General features: G+C 35.6%; 1 protein-coding gene across 9 annotated transcripts in view; it reads right to left on the reverse strand.

Annotated features, from left to right (window-relative positions):
- Window positions 1-20,482, reverse strand: part of LOC124101322 (protein unc-13 homolog B) — a 221,093-nt gene that overhangs the window by 145,797 nt on the left and 54,814 nt on the right. For 7 of the 9 annotated variants that reach the window (XM_058578123.1, XM_046457223.2, XM_046457222.2 and 4 more), the window contains exons 2-6: window positions 15,916-15,945; window positions 12,899-12,998; window positions 7,768-7,885; window positions 6,555-6,678; window positions 3,309-3,382 (exon numbers count right to left, since the gene is read on the reverse strand). In XM_058578123.1, the coding sequence (XP_058434106.1) occupies window positions 3,309-3,382; window positions 6,555-6,678; window positions 7,768-7,885; window positions 12,899-12,998; window positions 15,916-15,945 (446 nt within the window). Of the gene's footprint in view, window positions 1-3,308; window positions 3,383-6,554; window positions 6,679-7,767; window positions 7,886-10,036; window positions 10,306-10,985; window positions 11,106-12,898; window positions 12,999-15,915; window positions 15,946-20,482 lie in introns of those variants that run through there. The other 2 variants (XM_058578122.1, XM_058578121.1) reach the window with 2 other exon arrangements.

Here is a 20,482-nt window from a genome sequence, read left to right on the forward strand (position 1 = left end):
GCTAAAACCATTAGGTGAAAGACTGATGGAAGAATTTTATAATGAAGAAACAGGCTGACAATACATGAAGCCTTGTTGAATTTTAACTCTAAAACTGAGATAAGATATCAACTGCCTACCCCTCTCAAAACGAACTTCAGTCTAAATCTCAATCTAATCCTCAAGCTACTAGGTATAGTTATCAGCTTAAAGGAAATAAAAGGAATAAAATAACATAGTAAATGAAACCTTAGGGACACAATCAGCCAAATACAGAATGTGTGGAGTTCTATAAAACTACGGAAATGGAACAGTTATACAATAAGAATGATTTAAGAGACATAATAACCAAATATACATTTTTTTGTTTATATATTGAACAAATCAACTATAAAAAGACATCTTTAAGACAACAAAAGAAATCTGAACTCAAACTATGTATTAGATGATGTTAAGATATTATTGCTATATTCAAGATGATAATGGCATTGTAGTTATTTTTTAGAAGGCATTATCTGTTAGAGATATATACTAATGTATTTTTGAATTCCAGCAAAAAAAAAGAGGAGAGAGTAATTCTATATTTTTAGAAAAGTTTTTAAATTGGGGCTGGGGCTGGGGCTGGGGCTCAGCGGTAGAGCGCTCGCCTAGATATGCTGGGCCCTGGGTTTGATCCTCAGCACCACGTAAAATAAATGAATGGAATGAAGGTATTGTGTCCAACTACAACTACAAAAAAATAAATATTAAAAAAAGAAGAAGAAAAGTTTTTACATGGAGTAACAATCATAATAAAATACCACTTCTACCCACTAGGATAGTAATAATAAAAAAAGAGATAACAAGAAGTACCAACAAGAATATGAAAAACCTAAAATCCTTATACATTCACAATGGGAATAGAAAATGTCAGTCTGGCAGTGTGTCCAACAGTTCTGACCCAGAAATTCTACCATGAGGTCTATACCCAAGAGAAATGAAAATGTATGTCCACACAAAATTTTGTATGTGTGTTCACGGCAATATTATCTATAACAGCTAAAAAGTGTAAACAACACATCTATCCATCAACTCTTAAATGAATAAATAGAATATAATATATTTGTACAATGGAATGTTAATTGGCAATAAAAGGAATGAAGTATGATACTTGTCACAACATGGATGAAACCTTGAAAACATTATGCTACCTAAAGACAGTCAGTCAACAAAGGAACACATATTATGTAATTTCATTTACATTAAATGTCCAGAATAAGGCAATGTAGAAAACCAGAAGGTAGATTAGTAGTTGTCTAGGGCTAAGGAATATGAGATTGGAGAGTAATGTCTAAGGGCACAGAATTTTTTGTTTATTTGTTTGTTTTAATGGGGTAATCAAAATGTTCAAACTTCAGCCAGGCATGGTGGTGTATGCTATAATCCCAGTAACTTGGGAGGTTGAGGTAAATTTGAGACCAGACTCAGCAATTTAGCAAGGCCCTAAGCAACATAGTGAGATCCTGTCTCAAAATAAAAAATAAAAGGGATAAGGATGTGGCTCAATGGTGAAGACCCACTGGGTTCAAAAACCAGTACCTCCCCATCAAAAAAAAGCACAACTCTGAATATTCTAAAAGCCATTAAAGTGCATACTTTAAATGGGTAAACTACATGATCTGTATGAATTATATTTCAATAAAGCTGTTAAAGAAAAATAGGATTAGTTTTGGGCTGGAGATGGGCTCAGTGGTAAAGTGCACCTGGATTCAATCCCCAGTACAAAAAACCAAAGTGTTGTTGTCACTTGTCCCAAATTTCACTTCTTCACCTTTCATTTAACTCACCATGGGTTAAATTGTTTCCCCCAAGAAAAGGTAAGTTGAGGGCTGGAAATGCGGCTCAGTGGTAGAGTTCTTGCCTAACATGCATGAGGCCCTGGTTTGATCCCTAGCAACACACACACACACACACACACACACACACACACAAGAGATGTTGAAGTTCTGACCCTAAGTACCGTGAATTTGACCTTATTTGGAATTAAAATCTTTGTAGATGCAATTGAATTAATCCAATGACTGGTATCCTTATAAGAAGAATGAAAACCTGAACACAGACATACAAGATATACTGAAAACACACAGAGGGACACAGAGAGACATGTGACAACAGAGGCTGAGATTAGAAGAATGCATCTAAAGCCAAGGAACAGCAAGAACTGCCATTAAAGACAGGAGAGAGGGATAGAAGATTTCTCTTCTGAACCTCAAGACTGAGATGATCTAACCCTGCTAACCCCTGGATTTCAGACTTCAAGCCTTCAGAGCTGTGAAAGAATAAAATTCAATTGCTTTTGGTCACACAGTTTATGGTACTTTATGGCAGCCTTAGGAAACTAACACAGTCATCAAACCATCGCATTTTGGCTTCTATGAATGTTGGTGTTAATCACCAAATCCAATTACTCTATAATTCTATTACAGAATTCATTTTCTTTGAACACATGATATTATCAAGAATCTTTTGTCTTCGTTCCATAACTTTCACTTGTTTCCTTTGTTCCAGGAACCTTTCCTATTCTCTCAATTTTAGGCACCTCTTACTCAGTTCCTTTTCTTTCCCAGGATCATATATTTGATATTTCCCAAGTTTTGTTCTTCTTTAATACTCTTTCATGCTCTGCCTTGTTTAGTTTTTCTACTGCTGACTTCAGTTGCTACCCACAGGTTAATGAATCCAAACTGTATGCCTACAGCTTGAGCTCCAGATTTTCTCATGAAGCCATTCACTAGACATTTCCACTGAAGTATCTTCTGCCACTCAAATTCTTATAAGACTCATTTTTAATAGCCCAACATGTCCGAAAGTAAACAAATATATTATCTTTCCCTTGCACTGCCAATAACAAAAAATTCTCCACTCCTAATGCCTCCAGATTGAATTATATTTTCTTCTACACACCAGACTCATCTCTGGAGATAAATTATGAAAGCAGTATCAAACAATGAATGCAATAGTCTAAACATCCCTAAAAAGAATACACAAATAAGGATAATATCCAAAAATCTGGAAGGGAACAGAAGAAATACCTTCTGCTCATTTGTGTAACAAAAGAAGATAGATTCCCTAGTACCAGCTCCCTCCTCAACAGTCTAGAGTCAGACTTGTCCCACTGTCCTTTAGACAGCAAGAAATAGGAAAAGCGGGAAATGGAGCTTTCTAATGAAATTTCAGGCTATCTTTTAGCTGTTCTCTTTCTTTATTGCAATTTAAGTTACTTCATTCTTTAGGACAACATGCTGGACAACATCCCCATCTTTCCATATTGCAAATAAAGCATTTCCTACCTCATTATCAGCTCCTAAGGCATTGATTTGCTCCAATTTGTAGGTCCAATATCTGGCTTCCTCCTCTGGGATATCTACCATCAAAAAAGACAAAAAAGAAATCATATTAGCTGGTAATAGTTCAATCATCAGCAAATAATTCTATAGTCAAATAACTGTAGTTTGAAAGGTGGTAGTGAAAGATGAATTTTACTGGTGACTTGGTACTCGCCATGAACATTATCTTGAATGTTTCTTCACAAAACCAATATAGTGTGCTATTATTCCCATTGTTCTCTTTTGCAGATGAAGAAACTAAAGGCCAGAAAGGTCAAGTAATTTCTCCACAGTCACAAAGTTCATAAACAGATGAGTCATGATTAAAACTGTAGTCAGTATAATTTCAAGTACCATATTCTTTTTATTTTATTTTTTATTTTTCATTACTCACCAATCTGTAGTGGTTAAGACACTGAGCAACGTTTTGTGCAATTCTGCCGCCAAGTCTTCCCAATGCTAGTGCAATAAGACCTACTTGTGTACCACACTGGCTTTGCTTTTCTTTCCCAGGATTATATATTTGATACTTCCCAAGTTTTTTGCACAATTCACACAGGAGATTTTATAAATTCTCACAGGTTAACAGAATTTTAAATAGGTTTCTTTTATTTTTAAAAAAGTTTACTTTTGGAAGGGGTTGTGGCTCAGAGGCAGAGTGCTTACCTAGCATGTGTGAGGCACTGGGTTCAATTCTCAGCACTGCATATAAATAAAATAAAGGTCCATCAACAATTAAAAATTTTTTTTAATTTGCTTTTTAAAAATTTTTTCAGTTGCAGATGGACACCATACGTTTTTATTTTATTTATTTTTATGTAGTTCTGAGAATCAAACCCAATGCTTCATATGCAAGAGGCAAGCACTCTACCCCTGAGCTACAACCTGAGCTCTAATATACTTTTTACTTTGAGACAGGTTCTCACTAAGTTGCCAGGCTGGCCTTGAACTTGTGGTCCTCCTGCCTCAGCCTCCCAGGTAGCTGGGATTACAGACATGCACCACACAACTGGTTTCACAAGTTTCTATATTATCTGAAAGAAAATTCCTTTGTCAAAATATGGGATGCTGAAAGCTAAAATTTTTCTTTCAAAAATTTAAAAGGATCATTAAATTTTTGAAAACTGAATCCCAAGCTAGCTATCATTAGGGCCAAAGTGTTATCATTGAGGTCAAAGTTTTCTATCACTGGGGTCAAAGGCACATTCATATTAACTCCAGTGAAAAACAGACTTTTTACTTAGATAAGTTTTTACCCTAAGCATTTATTCAAATAGCCATTAGTCATTATTACATACCAAGTAAACACTAGACATACCAAGAAAAACTACACAAGGACCTCAAGAAACTAAAAATCTAGACAGAAATGCATACTGCTATACATAAAACAGAATATAAATGATGCAGTAGTGAAACAGAGGAATATTTGTTTAAAATTCAATAAGGAATGAATGAACTCCTAACCTAACAGTGTAAGCTGCTTCAAAAACATGTTCCCTAGCAAAATCGATTATACACATTTAAAAACAACCATTTAAAGTCTCTGGAAATGTTCCTAGGACAACAGCATCTGAAGAAATATTTATTAAAGAAAATCTACTAAAATTTGGTAAGAACAGTCAATGTCTATAGTATATAAATCAAGACCTACTCACTCTCATCTCCCTCCCAGTTCAACAAGATGAAAATTCTATTCCAAATTGGTACAGTCAAGAATATAGCACTAAAAATACAAGCAACTAAGCTAAAAACAAGAACTCCATTTGCTTTTCTTAGCCTACAATTTCACAAGCAAGTTTTCCTTTCCATTTTTCTAAAGTATATAGTTAGTTCTGAGTTCAGTTGTTTTTGAACTAGCTGGAAAAAATCACATTATTTTTAGCTTTTATCACCATAGGATCTAAGACCTAAATAAACTGAAATCATAAAACAGTAGCAATAAAAAAGTATATGTAAATATCAACAATATGAATAATAAAAATTAAAATTACACTAATAGAATTCAACTGAAACAAAAAACAATTTAAATCAATTAGATAGACAAAGGTTAAAAACTGGAACATACAAAATGTTGGCAAGGATATGCAGAAGTAAATACTCATCAAACAGTGGGTAAAAGTATAAATTGTGCAATTGTTTTAACAAGTAACTTTGCAGTATCTTTGAAAAACAGTGATGTGCATTGTGCCCTTTGACTTTGTAATTCTACTGTAAGACATTTATCCCAGACTCATAATGGGCATAGATATATAACATTATTAGTTATAGCAATATATATCAAAAAAATGGAAACAAATTACATGTCAAACAGTAAAGGATTACCAGGATAAATTATAGTAAACACAGTTTTTCAGATCAGTAAGATAGTTCTTAAAGTATAACATGGAATAATGTCCCAAATATGCACAAAAAAAGTAGTTTATACAACACTATATATCACAATAAATATACAGTATATAAGGTGTGATCCAAATTTAGCCAAAATAAATTCCTAGAAAATCTGTGTCTAGACCAAGACACAGAAAAGTTATTAGTGGTTTATCTCAGGTGAATAGAAAGGAGGTGAAAGGAAGTAGAAAGAAACTTTTAATTTTTTACCCACATACATTTCATTCCCATTTGAATTTTTATCAGAAGCATGCATTTTTTCTGATTTTAAGATTTGTTTAAAATAAAGATATTGTTCAATTTATCAGTTCTCTTTTAAATTAATAAATCATAAGGTATATATTTACTTCAAGATATTAAATGTTAAAATATTTTCAAGGGCTAGGGTTGTGGCTCAGCAGTAGAGTGCTCACCTAGCAAGTGTGAGGCCCTGGATTCGATCCTCAGCACCACATAAAAATAAATAAGTAAAATAAAGGTATTGTGTCCAACTACAACTAAAAAATAAATATTAAAAAATATATTTTCAAAATAATAAATCTAACAAGCAGATATTTCATAAATTATAATAACAGTCACAGAAAATTAAATGACTTGAAGAGTATGCTTTTTATTGTGGATTTTTAATAACCGCCTGCTAGACTTTGCTTTGCATCCTTGCCCTAAGCCAGGGGTCATGGGGCATAGAAATGAAGACAAAATGCTCTCAAAGGAAATGGGTGAGAAGATAAAATATACATTCATGAAACAACTAGCCAACAATCTCACACAATATGGTAAAAAGTATTAAGTGATTTTAAAAATCTCATCACAAAGACTCACCGAAAGGCAACTCGAATCTTGTATCAAGCAAGATTTTATGAGGAGTTGGGTTTTTAGTTCCACAGATCTCATCATCTTTCATTAATGTCTCAGCCTCCAATGTAGACCACTCACCGGGCCCTTCCTAGGAAACAAAATCCAAAATTAAACTTTCTTGGCTTTCCTCTTGATTCAAGAGCCAGGTGTTCTTCTCTGATTTTCCCTTTTTGAGAGCTTCTGAGGGCCACTTATATCCTGATAAGGCACACATGCCACTGTTATGACCTGCCTGTGCTACACACAGACTTCTGTTCTCCAACTTTAGTGGGGAGAGCAGCTTTTATTATGCTTAGCTCTCTTCAGGACAGATTTCTTGAGTACCAAACTCTAAAACTAAGCATTCCATGGATCAATATTTAATCTGCATAATTCTTAATGACTGTGTCACTTAATGATATATGTCTCTGCTTCTCATCAATAAAGAGCTACTGACATTGCTAGTTAAACGGAACTGAGCAAGAGATGCAATGAAAATAAACTGCCCATCTGCCTGAGGGAGTAGAGATTTAGCCAGAAATAAAAGAAAACGGAGGCAATATGTTCAACTTTCCCACTCCTGGAAAAAACATATAGTTCATGTGAAAACCAAGTAGGAACATAATAGCTTCTGTCTAATACAAAGTGAGTATATGTGGGGAAATTATGCTACCTGAGTTATATTCTAAACAGGGAAAGTAGAACGGGAGTTCAGTTCAGGAAATAATGCATGAAGACCATATGAATAGCAACTGCTAAGCCTGGAAGTTCCTTAAATTCTGGTAGGGTTACATGCAGCAGAGGACTGAAACCAGTTCCCTAAGTGACTCAAACAAAGCAAAAGAAAAATCCAGGCAGTTAGCTGAGAAATTTTAATGGGACCTCTCCCAGGACAATGTCTTAGAGGAGAATGTAGGTGCATACATGCACACTACCCAGATGAGGCTGTCTATCTAATAAGGCTAAGGAGTTGCTTTGGTATCTCTGAATTCAGTATTGGGATATATGGAAAAACAGACTTAATTATAATCACATGACCCTCTGGGTGAAGATGGTAACGGATAGGTCCTAAACCCTCTTAATTAGAAAGGGAGAAGAGTAATCTGAGTTGCATGGATGACTATCAGCTGAAGTGAAGCCAAGATGAGGAAAACGAAGAGCTAAACCATACCTCCAAACAGGCTATGCACTGACTGACCTCATCTGACTGACGAATTGTCTTCAGTGCAATCCACACGGTCCCCACCATGGTGTCCCATATCAGCCCTTTGTTCCATACCTCCACACTTAGACCCAGGTCCAGACGACTGATCTCACTAGAGAAAAGAAGAAGAAAGGCGTTTGACCAAAGCCAGATAATTGAAACAAATGCTACATTTCCCATTTTACTAATCCTGAATACTTTCTTAGCCAGGATATTTTCTTAGGGAAAATCAAAATGTCTCAGAATGCTGCAATCATCTTTAGGTTCCCAGAAACTATGTTAAGGTATACACACACACACACACACACACAAATAAATGCTTTTGTTCATTATTCATGAGTAAGCCCCAGTTGGGTGTGGTGGCACACACTTGTAATCCCAGAGATTTGGAAAACTGAGGCAAGAGGATCACAAGTTTGTGGGCTGCCTTGGCATCTTAGTGAGACCCTGTCTCAAAATAAAAATAAAAAGGGCTGGGGACTAAGGATGTAGTTCAACAGTAAAGCACCTGCATAGCATATGTGAGGCCCTGGGTCTGGGTTTGAGTCCTAGTACCACAATAAAAAAGGAAGGAAGGAAGGAAGGAAGGAAGTTAGGAAAGAAGAATGGAAGGACTAGGAATACAGCTCAGTGGCAAAGTGCCCCTGGGTTCAATCACCAGTGCCCTGAAAAGGAAAAAAAAAAAAAAATGGAGAGTAAGTTCCTGAGACTTGCTATCCAACATAGTTACCTATGTTTTACACACACACACACACACACACACACACAATTAACAATAAGGCATGCACACCTAAAAATTTGTTGAGAAAGTAGATTTCATGTTAAGTGTTCCTAGCACAAAAGGTGAGGGACAAGGAAACTGCTGGAGGTGATGGGTATGTTTATTCCCTTGATCAAGGTGATGGTAATAATACAAGTTCACATATATGTCCAAACTTGCCAAATTATATGCACTAATTACATGCCATTTTTATATACCAATTAAACCTTAATAAATTTTGAGAAAGAAATAAAGAAAAATGTGTTTCTCACTGTCCCCTAGCCTTTTGAGATATAATCATGGTTAGACTAATAAGGCCAAGTGATGAAGCCATTATTGCCATGCCTGCCTGCCTATCTACAATTTCTACCCTTAGGCAACAGTCCTATATGTTTTATTGATAACACTGCCCCAATTTATACTTATGGAATGTATACAGGAAGTTTTTAGGAAAGGTAAATCTTTTTTTACAAGAGTTATGAAAGGAAATCTAGGTAGAAGTAAAAGGGCTCATGAGAACACTATAAGTTTGATGGGAACAAGTGGGCAAAGGCAGGTGAGGGACACTAGAGTGTTAGAGGAGAATGTAGGTCAAGTCACTCAGTCCCTGGAGGACTCTCATTATCAGTTAAGCTTATAATAATAATAATATAATAATAATTATTGGAAAAGAAATCATTCCAGAAAGAGCCAAATAATCACTATGTAAAAGAAATGACATACATGGGTAGAATATCTGCCTATAAGGACAAATCATAATTTTAGGGTAGAACATAAAAATACTTATATTATTTATTTTATTTTATTTTATTTTTGTACAGAGACAGAACCCAGGGGTGCTTAACCACTGAGCCACATCCCCAGCCCTTCTGATTTTTTTATTTTGAGACAAGGCCTTGCAAAGTTGCTTAGGACTTGTTAAGTTGCTAAGACTGGCCTCAAACTTGCAATCCTCTTACCTTAGCCTCCTGAGATGTTGGGACTACAGACATGCACCACCATGCATGGCAAAAAACACATTAATGCTAAAAACATTCTCCAGAAAGCTCTTATTAGGATGTAAGGTTACTTGAAGGGCAAGAATGGCAAGAAAAACTAGAAAAGGACAATTCCATCAAAAAAAGCAGAAAGGCCTTCTCAGAAACAAAAGCTATTCATCACCAGAAGTTTCAAGTGTGTGCTGTTGAGAAAGCCTGCCTGGCTTCCCTGTTGTACTATGAGGTAAGTGTTCTCAGATTTACAAGGATGTGGATTTATAGTCATTGAATTCACATCAAGTGTGTTGAAATTACACAATGAAAGAAAATCTGTCATTTTCACATACATACAAAGCATATAACACAGAGAACGTGCTAATGAGTTCATTTATTCATTTAATTAATATTTCCTGAGCACTTATAATATATATATGACTTGGTACTTTAAGGAAGACACATTAACATCCGACCCAGTTCTTGTCTCCACAACTTTGGGCTCTTCAAAGCAACAAATGACATGACTTACCCAGCCACTAAGGATGTTCAGAGAGCTTTTTGTCACAGTCATTCAGCCTAATTAATCAGTCTTTGAAAATACATGTAATACCCTTATATCTGAAGTACCTTTCATTTGAATCTGGAAAAGAAACATTGCTTAGGGATACATATATAATATTCCTAAAGCAACTCCTAAAAAGCATCTCAAGCCAATGATAAAAGAAATAGCTAGGGGTCTTTAACAGCATGACTTTAAATAGATGAAGAAAATCATATTCCCCAGAACTCTCTGGGGAATATGGTTCAAACAATGAAAATGTCTTCTATAAGAAGCTTCTTTTCTCATCTCTGTGTGCTCAGCAGGCACAACTAAGAGAAGTCTGAGAATTCTATTTATGCCTCATCCCTAGAGCCCTGGGGAAGTTGCTTTTTTCTGTCAAAAAACTCCAATCAACAGTGTATGTGCATACATGTACACAAGATTCTGAGCTAGACATTCGCACCAATAACTGAAGATACCCTCCTTAAGAAATAATCAAGTCCTGAAATTAAAACACAGAAATATTAAATATAAATGAGAAATACCAAAATGAATATTAGAGATTGTCACATAATACATCAGGGAGCAGGAAAAAAGATAAAGGGAGGGGAAAAGATCAGCAATGAAGATGCAAGTGATGAAAGGACAAAGAGGATCAAAAAAGATAAAGAAAATAGCTAACAAAACCCATGTGTAAAAAGGGAGAGGGCCAAATTCACACAGCATCTCAACATGGGAGACAGAAGAAAATTCACATACATCAAAAGCAGGGTTGCAAGGGACATGCTATGGGCAACTGGAAAATAAACATATAAGAATAAAGCTAGCTATGCTGATGACAGACTGCAGAAGATCACTGTGTTTCACATGCTGGGAAGAGTTATAACAGGAAGTAATTGTGACAGCACTGGAAGTCAGAAGAGAGAAGGATCACTACCTTTATATACCAGAGCCACACTGTGGAATGGCTAATGTGTGAAGAGACTTGTATGAACTCTGCACATTACACATGTAAAGAAGGGAACAGGTAGGTGGTCTTGCTCTCATGTCACTTTAACTAAAAAGAGAATAAATGAGGTTTATAATCATGAGAGAGAGTAATGTGATACCACTAGCCTTCTTTTTGAAGCCCCAGTTCTTCCTCTGCTTCCATGACACCACCAACTCCTGGTTCTCCATTACCTCTCTACTCATTCCTTCTTAGTCTCCTTAATCCTCTCTTTAATGCTGCTGCTCTCCAGGCTCTGTCCCAGTCTCTTTTTTCAAAGTATACATTCTATAAGTTTTCTTATCTGTGCTTATGGCTTCAACTGACTAAAATATTTCCCCAAACCACATTCATTCCCTAAGTGCCAGGTTCAGTTTTCTAACTATCTTCTTAATATACCTCCTAACAGAACTCTAAGAACTTCAAATACAAACTGGTCCAAATACCTTAACCCCAACCTAATGAGCAGCATACAACCCAACTAATCATCCCAACAAATCTTTTAGTTCTACCTCCTTAGCACTTCTATCCATTTTTTTTTTTTTTTTTTGCTAGCCTCTCTGTTACTGTCTTAGCCTAGGCCCTCTTTAACTATTAGTACTGTTTAACTATTATAATAAAGTTTCCTAAATAGTACCTTAAGTAGCAATATATTTATTAAAAGCCCAGAGGACTGGACTGTTTCTCCATAAAAATAACAATCATTCCAATGCCTCTCTAAACTGCACTGTAAAACTTGTAAAGCAATTTCAAATTTCACAGTACTTTCAATACATATTTTCCTTTATCTCCTTCATGCCCATCTCCTACTCTCAAAAAGCAAATATAACCTTTTAATAAGTAAGGTAGACCTTTAGGATCTGTGTTAAGAAATAATGATAGATCCTTAGAGATAAGGAAACTGGCACTCAGAAAAGTTAAGAGAGGGCTGGGGCTGTAGCTCAGTGGCAGAGCACTTGCCTAGCACTTGTGAGTCACCAGGTTTGATCCTTAGCACCACATAAAAATAAACAAAATAAAGACATACTGTCTGTCTTCAACTAAAAAAAAATTTAAAAAAAAGAAAGTTAAGAGATTAGCCCAGTCTTTCAATAAGATATTCTACACTTTTCTCTTCTAGAAAAAGAAAAAAAAAAATACTGAAAATTAAGGGGAGGGGTGTGAGAAAATATTTTTAATGCCAGAATTTTATTTAAAAAATATTAATTTTCTGTCATACATAAGAAAATCTACCATAAGAAATTTACTCAAACATAGGGCATTTTACTCAATAACATAAAAGGAAGGGTTGAGATATAGCCTCAGTGGTAGAGTGCTTGCCTAACATATGAGGTCTTACGATCAATTTCCAGCACTGCAAAAAATAATAGAAAATAAAACAAAATGCTTATAAGCACAGAATATTCATCCTCTAAGGCAGATGACTTGGGTAGATACAAACACTGTCTCTGATAGGTACAGCCATATTTCCTCAAGAAGGCTTCTGAGAATCAAAAAAATATTAAAGTTATACTTAATATTCTGCTAATTGTACTAACTCTAATATGCTAATCTGACCATTGAAAAAAATCTGATGAGGTAATGTTTTCAAGCTCATAAATTAATTAGGAGTTTACCTACATTCATCATCCATCTCTAAGAATAGATTGTGAATCTATTAAATAGAAACAACTGAAGATATACTTCACCTACCACACACCTCACTTGTTCCTATAACTACGGTTTTAGTTTTCCAAAAGAATATTTAACAATGTTCTCACTTTTTGTCAATCTTAGGCATGCACAGAATCTTTGTTTCATATGATGCCATAACCTTAGAAAGATTACAGAATACTTAGGCATGCTGGCTGCAAAGTACTTACAACATGAAATCTTGTTCCCAGGAAGGTTGATCGCCTCGAACTGCTACAGTTGTGCTCTTCACATTCTGTACTTTCAGGGTCACATATGTGTTAAATTTATCTGAAAAAAATGCAAAACAAAAATGTAATATCAGAATTCAAATTGTTATCCAATCTCACATCGCCCTTAGAATATCCACATTATTAAATGTACAAAAAAACCCAAATACTCTGAAGTATCCATTGTACAATTCCAGGCACAAGAGTCACAAAAATTATAAAACCATACACCATCTTCAAGAGTACAATCTAATATGGTATTTCTCAAATTTTAATATATTTTGCATCATATGACCCAGTAAAAACATACAGACTCATGCAAACTGAAACAAAAGATTCATGAAATACAAGATATATTAGATATTTCCTATTCTAATTGATTTAGTCTATTAAAATGTTAATTAGAACTAATCAAGCTGGGTGTAGTGGCCCACACCTATAATCCCAGCATCTTAGGAGGCTGAGGCAGAAGGATCGTGAGTTCAAAGCCAGTCTCAGCAAAAGCGAGGTGTAAGCAACTCAGTGAGATCCTGTCTCTAAATAAAATATAAAATAGGACTAGGTTCAATCCCCAGTACCCAAAAAAGAAAAAAAAAAAAAGAACTAATCAGAATGTACTAAAGTAAATTTATAACCACTTATAGTTTGAAGAAAATAACTGAACTGATCTAATAGAACACAAGACATGTAAATTTGATAAAATGTAGAAAGACAACAGCTGCAGAGTGTTGACAGGGATAAAAACTGAGGCAAAATCCTCATAAAGGAAGAGGGCTTCAAGCTTAATCTACACAATTTGGCCTGAAGAACAAGCCACATAAAAGGAAACACTATAATTTGAGAGGATAAACTGAATTCTAAACAAAGATAGAGGCCTGGAAATAAAGCTCAGAACTCTGACCTACATCCTTCTCTCTCTTCCCTAAAGACACATGAAGATAAAAGCCCACATAATACAGTAGACCACTAAGCTGTATGTTTTGTTTTATTTTGTTTTGTGTTTTGTTTTGTTTTGTTGGTGGTCCTGGGGACTGAACCCAGGGCCTTCCATGTGCTAAGTAAGGGCTCTACTGAGGCCTAGGCCTCTGAGCTACATTATATATCATATGATATTATATTCCACCCCCCTACATCAAATCATACATAATTGATCAGACCATGGGTAGACACAACTAAAGAACAGCCAAGTCATGGGCTGGCCAAGAGCTGAGACAGATCTGATTCTCTTGCAAAAGATTTTAAATAGAAGGGAGAAAATTACTGAAAATTGGTGGTTGGTGCAAAAATTGGAAGAAAGGGCATAAAAATTCCACTGTAGCAGCTATTATGGATCTTATGCAAGATGGGTAAGCAGAGAAAGCCAGCCCAGAGAAAGAACAGAGGAGATCCTCAGAAAGAGAGAAGCCCTACCTAAGAGCCTATGGAAGAACAGTAGGCTCTGAAATTGTTTTAGTTCCTGTTGTAACAAGGTCTGGTTTGTCAGGTTTTCCTAGGTTCCCAACCAAGTTCATTATTTTTCCAGTAACCCCCAGTTCCCCTCCCCAGCAGTAACCAGAGTAAGTCTTTATAAATTGACATTTATAATTAAGGAACTGCATACTAAAATAAGTAGATAGCATTTTTCATCTTCAGATGGACAAAGATTTAAGTTTCACATTATCTAGTGCTGATAAAAGGATTTGGGGAAATAAGTGCTTGTATACTTTTGGTCTCATCATAATCTAGTAAAAACTTTCAGGACTGGTATAGCTGAGTGCTAGAGAGTATGCTTAGCATGTGCAAGGCCCTAGGTTCAATCCCTAGCACCAAAAGAAAGAAAAAAAATTAAGAATAGCAATTTGGCAGCAGCTACCAAATTTTTAAAAACTACATAACTTTGGAGGCTAGGAATGTAGTTCAGTGGAAGAGTATATACAAGGTCATGGGTTCAACTGCCAGCCTGCCAAAACAAAATAAAACTAAAACAACTTTGACCCATTAATTCTATTTCTAGACTCTAGCATATAACTACATTTGCAGAACTGGACAACGATAAGCACATAAGAAAATTTATTATTTATAATAGCCAAACACTGGAAACAATTTAAATATTCATCCATCAAGATCCTAGAGTACAAACTGGGATTGTGGCTCAGTGGTAGAGCACTTGCCTAGCATGCATGGGGAACTGGGTTCAATCCTCAGCACCACATACAAAAATAAAGTTGTTATGTCCATCTACAACTAAAAATATTTTAAATATATACATATGTGTGTGTGTGTGTGTGTGTGTATAGATAGATAGATAGGTAGGTAGGTAGATAGATATAAATATCCTAGAGTACAAAACATAACAAAATTCTACATAGTACCTTAAATGAAAGAAACAGAAAAACACAAATATGCTCACAATATGTTGCTGGAGGACAAAGCATGTTGCACAAAGATACATGGAATATGATCTATTTCTGTCTACAGTGTGTACAAAGGAATGGTCTGAAATTACAAAAAAAAAAATCTCTAAATAGGAGGGGTGGGGTGGCTCATGCCTGTAATCCGAGTGGTTCAGAAAGCTGGGACAGGAGGACTACAGGCTCCAGGCCGGCCTCAGCAACTTAGCAAGGCCCTAAGCAACTTACTGTGACCCTGTCTCAAATTAAAAAAAAAAAAAAAAAAAAATGGGCTGTGGCTCAATGATTAAGTGTCCCTGGGTTTAATCCCTGGTACAAAAAAAAAAAAAAATTACTTTTGAGAAGTAGAATTGGGTTGACTAAGAGGTAAAGCAACTTATTGACAAACACAGATATACAAACAACTTTAATGTTTTACAATAGCACTGATTTTAATTAATAAGGTTATGAATTACTTTAGTGAATTAATTAGTTAATTATTGAATTTAACCAATGGACTACATAAAATTAATGATTTTTTTAAAGAACACTTAAAATCACAGAAAGTATGGAAGGAGAAGGAACAAAATAATAGAAGGCTGGACTTACCTGGTGAACCCTGGAATTTGGCTCTTTTAACTATAAGAGAAAAAAGAAGATACTATGAGTAATTTTACAAATTCTTTTTACCTCAGCAACATTTCTTGAGCACCTGCTATGTGCCAATATTAGAGGTGGGATTCCATTGTCAAGTGTAATTCTTGAGAAAAGAAGTTCTTCATTGAAGAGAGTTCAGTGTCACACAATATAATCTCATACCCAATGCAGAAATCTCTGTTTCAGTCTCCTCAGAGAGATAGAGAGAGCTACATTATTCCTATAGCAGGCCATCAGTTTCATGTTGGAGATCTTTCTAAGCTTTAAGTTACAAATATTTCTTATTTAAAACTCATCATAGACTGGACACAGTGGTGCATGTCTATAATCCCAGTGACAAAGAAGGCTGAGGCAGGAGGATCTCAAGTTCATTGCCAGTGTCAGTAACTTAGCAAGACCCTCAGAAACTTAGTAAGACACTGTCTCAAAATAAAAAATAAAAAGGACTGGGCTTGCAGTTCAGTGGTAAAATGCCTCTGGGTTCAATTCTCAGTACCAAAAATAAATAAATAAATAACTTAAATAAAGAATCCTAATAGAGTTAGGGTGTATTTCAGTGGTAGGACTTGTCTAACATGCATTAGGCCCTGAGTTCAATCTCCAGCCCCACCAAAAGGGGAAAAAAATCAAGAATCAATAAATGGGATAGATTCCAACTAAAAAGTTTATTCTCAGCAAAAGAAACAATCTGTGAGGTGAATAGAGAGCCTACATCTTGGGAGCAAATTTTTACCCCTCACACATCAGATAGAGCATTAATCTCTAAGGTATATAAAGAACTCAAAAAGCTAAACACCAAAAAATAATAATAATAATTACCCAATCAATAAATGGGCCAAGGACCTGAACAGACACTTCTCAGATGATATACAATCAATCAACAAATATATGAAAAAAATGTTCATCATTGCTAGCAATTAGAGAAATGCAAATCAAAACTATCTAAGATTTCATCTCCCTCCAGTCAGAATGGCAGCTATTATGAATAAAAACAACAATAAGTGTTGGCGAGGATGTGGAGGAAAAGGTACACTCATACACTGCTGGTGGAACTGCAAATTGGTGTAGCCAATATGGAAAGCAGTATGGAGATTTCTTGGAAAATTGGGAATGAAACCACCATTTGATTCAGCTATCCCTCTCCTTGCTCTATACCCAAAGAACTTAAAAACAGCATACTACAGGGACACAGCCACATCAATGTTTATAGCAGCACAATTCACAATAGCTAAACTGTAGAACCAACCTAGATGCCTTTCAATAGATAAATGGATAATAAACAAGTGGCATATATACACAATGGAATATTACTCAGCAATAAGAGAATAAAATCATGCCATTTGCAGGTAAATGGATGGAGTTATAGAAGATAATGCCAAGTGAAGTTAGCCAATCCTAAAAAAACCAAATGCCGAATGTTTTCTCTGATATAAGGAGGCTGATTCATAGTGGGGTAGGGAGGGGGAACATGGGAGGAATAGACAAACTCTAGATAGGGCAAAAGGGTGGGAGAGAAAGGGAGGGGGTATAGGGTTGAAATGATGGTAGAATGTGATGGACATATTATCCAAACTACATGTATGAAGACACGAATTAGTGTGAATATACTTTGTATACAACTAGAGATTCGAAAAATTGTGCTCTATATGTGTAATAAGTACTGTAATGCATTCTGCAGTCATATATAAGTAAAAAAATAATTAAAAAAAGAAAATCCCTCCATTATACTCATGCCCAAACAAGATCATAATAGGTCAGATGTAGATGATAGCTTTTGGGGGATTGGGGAGTGGTACTGCGGACTAAACCTAGGTGTACCCTACCTCCCAATGAGCTACATTCCCAACCCTTTTTTATTTTATTTTTGAGACAGAGTTTCACTAAGTTGGAATTTCAGGTGTGCACCATCACATCCAGCTGTGAGGGTTTTTTAAAACTAGAGTGACAAGTAACTTCTGAGAATAAGCAGATATCAAGAGGAGTTTCCTGACAAAGTGATCACAAAGAGCTATTTCCAAAAAGTCAGTAGAGAACTTCACAAGGACTCCTACATACAGATTGGATATGTCAGCTCCTGAGAAAGGTCAAAGGCTATCCATGCAGGAATAATGCTAAATTCCAGACAGCACCAAATATCAAATCCATTAAGATTAGGGCTAAGTGCGGCAGGGAAAGAATAACAAGAAAACACAAGACACAAAGCCTGGAAAGGATACTTAAAGGTTCTACTCCTTGTACTATATTACAAATCAAAACTTTAAAAAAAAAAAAAGCTTCACTGCAAATGACATCCAGCCCACTCATACTTCCAAGAGATGGTCATTCAATAGTTTTTCAAGGCCCTCTCCATTTTCAGGAAACAATTACTGCTAAAATCTATTTGTTTTTACTGAATATAAGTATGTCCTTTGTAAAGTTTCATATCAATTCAAATCCTCTTCCCAATTATTCTTTTCCATAAATACAGAAAGCACACATCTCTCTGAATACCTGGCTAAGACTACCTCAAAAAGATTAAGTTTTGCAACTAGTAACTGATCCTCAAGCATAAATTTGCCATTATGCTAATCAACAATACAATTATAACAATGGTTCTTTCCTCCAAAGAGAGAGAGAGAGAGAGAGAGAGAGAGAGAGAGAGAGAGAGAGAGAGAAACACAATCTTCTGAGAAAGTGAATCTCAAACTTCAACATACCTCAAAACCATCCGGAGGGCTATTAAAGCACAGAGTGCAGGGCTCAACTATCTCCGTTTCTTGATTCAGTGGCATTCAGGGCCCTGAGAATCTTTATTCCTAATAAGTTCCTAGGTGATGTTATTGACAGTTAGTAGGTAGAAACCAGGGACGCTGCTAAAAATTCTTCAGTGTCCAGAATAGTTCCCAGAACAAAGAACTGTCAAACCAAAAGTATTGATAATACCAAGGCTGAGAAACAATGGTGAAGACCATGAAACCAAGGGTTCTAAGAATGAGGCTGAAGGTAATTAGGAAATTCTTCATGGAGAAATACTCTTTGAGATGGGCCTTGAAAACTGTCAGAATCTAGATAAGAAAGGCAGAAGGAGACCACTCCAGACAGGGAAGTGAGTAAACTAAAAGAAGGAAGCTTAAATACTCTGTATTCATGGTGCCTCAAAGAGACCAGTGTGAGGGAAAGGAAATGGAACCTGAAGGGTAAAAGATAAGACCAGATGGTAATGCTTAGGGAATTTAAACATCAGGCAAAATAATTCAATTCTGGGCACCAAATTTCAAGACTGCTAACAAAACAGAATCCAAGATAGCAAAACACTAATGAAAGTAAAAAAAGACTTCAAATGTCAGCTAAGCAAGAGAGCTAAATCCAGGCAAAAGATGTCAATAAGGGCTGGAGTTGTGACTCAATGATAGAGTGCTTGCCTAGCACACATAAGGCACTGGGTTCAATCCTCGGCACCACATAAAAATAAATAGATAAATAAAGTTATTATAAAAAATTTCCTTTAAAAAAGAAAGATGTCAATGAAAATGACATTTCTTAAATTTTAAAGAATGTTGCATAGGAAGGAGAACTTCAACCTTGGGAATCAGGTTGAAGCAAAAAATCTCAGCCAGAACCAGAACATAGTGACATCTCACATTATCATAGACAAAAGTCCAGAGGACCTAATTTAAAACTAGATTCTTACTTAAAAGCCTCCTGCCATAATGCACCTTTACAAAAAGGATGGTGGAATGTGATAGACATCATTATCCAAAGTTCATGTATGAAGACACAAATTGGTGTCAACATACTTTATATACAACCAGAGATATGAAAAATTGTGCTATATATGTGCATTAAGAATTAGATGAATGGATAAAAAAAATGTGGCATTTATACACCATGGAGTATTACGCAGCACTAAAAAATGACAAAATCATAGAATTTGCAGGGAAATGGATGGCACTAGAGCAGATTATGCTTAGTGAAGCTAGCCAATCCCTAAAAAACAAATACCAAATGTCTTCTTTGATATAATGAGAGCAACTAAGAACAGAGCAGGGAGGAAGAGCAGGAAGAAAAGATTAACATTAAACAGATACATGAGGTGGGATGGAAAGGGAGAGAAAAGGGAAATTGCATGGTAATGGAGGGAGACCCTCATTGTTATACAAAATTACATATAAGAGGTTGTGAGGGGAATGGGAAAATAAACAAGGAGAGATATGAATTACAGTGGATGGGGTAGAGAGAGAAGATGGGAGGGGAGGGAGGGGGGATGGTAGAGGATAGGAAAGGTAGCAGAATACAACAGTTACTAATAGGGCATTATGTAAAAATGTGGATGTGTAACCGATGTGATTCTGCAATCTGTATTTGGGGTAAAATTGGGAGTTCATAACCAACTTGAATCTAATGTATGAAATATGATATGTGAAGAGCTTTATAATGTTTTGAACAACCAATAAAAAAAATTAAAAAAAAAAAAAAAAAGAATTGTAATGCATTCCGTTATCATTTATTTTTTAAAAAATCAATAAAATTATTTTTAAAA

This window comes from Marmota monax, unplaced genomic scaffold, assembly GCF_021218885.2.
Source record: "Marmota monax isolate L192 unplaced genomic scaffold, Marmota_monax_Labrador192_F-V1.1 WCK01_AAM20220418_F8-fsc00069, whole genome shotgun sequence".
In the NCBI taxonomy this organism is placed as follows: domain Eukaryota; kingdom Metazoa; phylum Chordata; class Mammalia; order Rodentia; family Sciuridae; genus Marmota; species Marmota monax.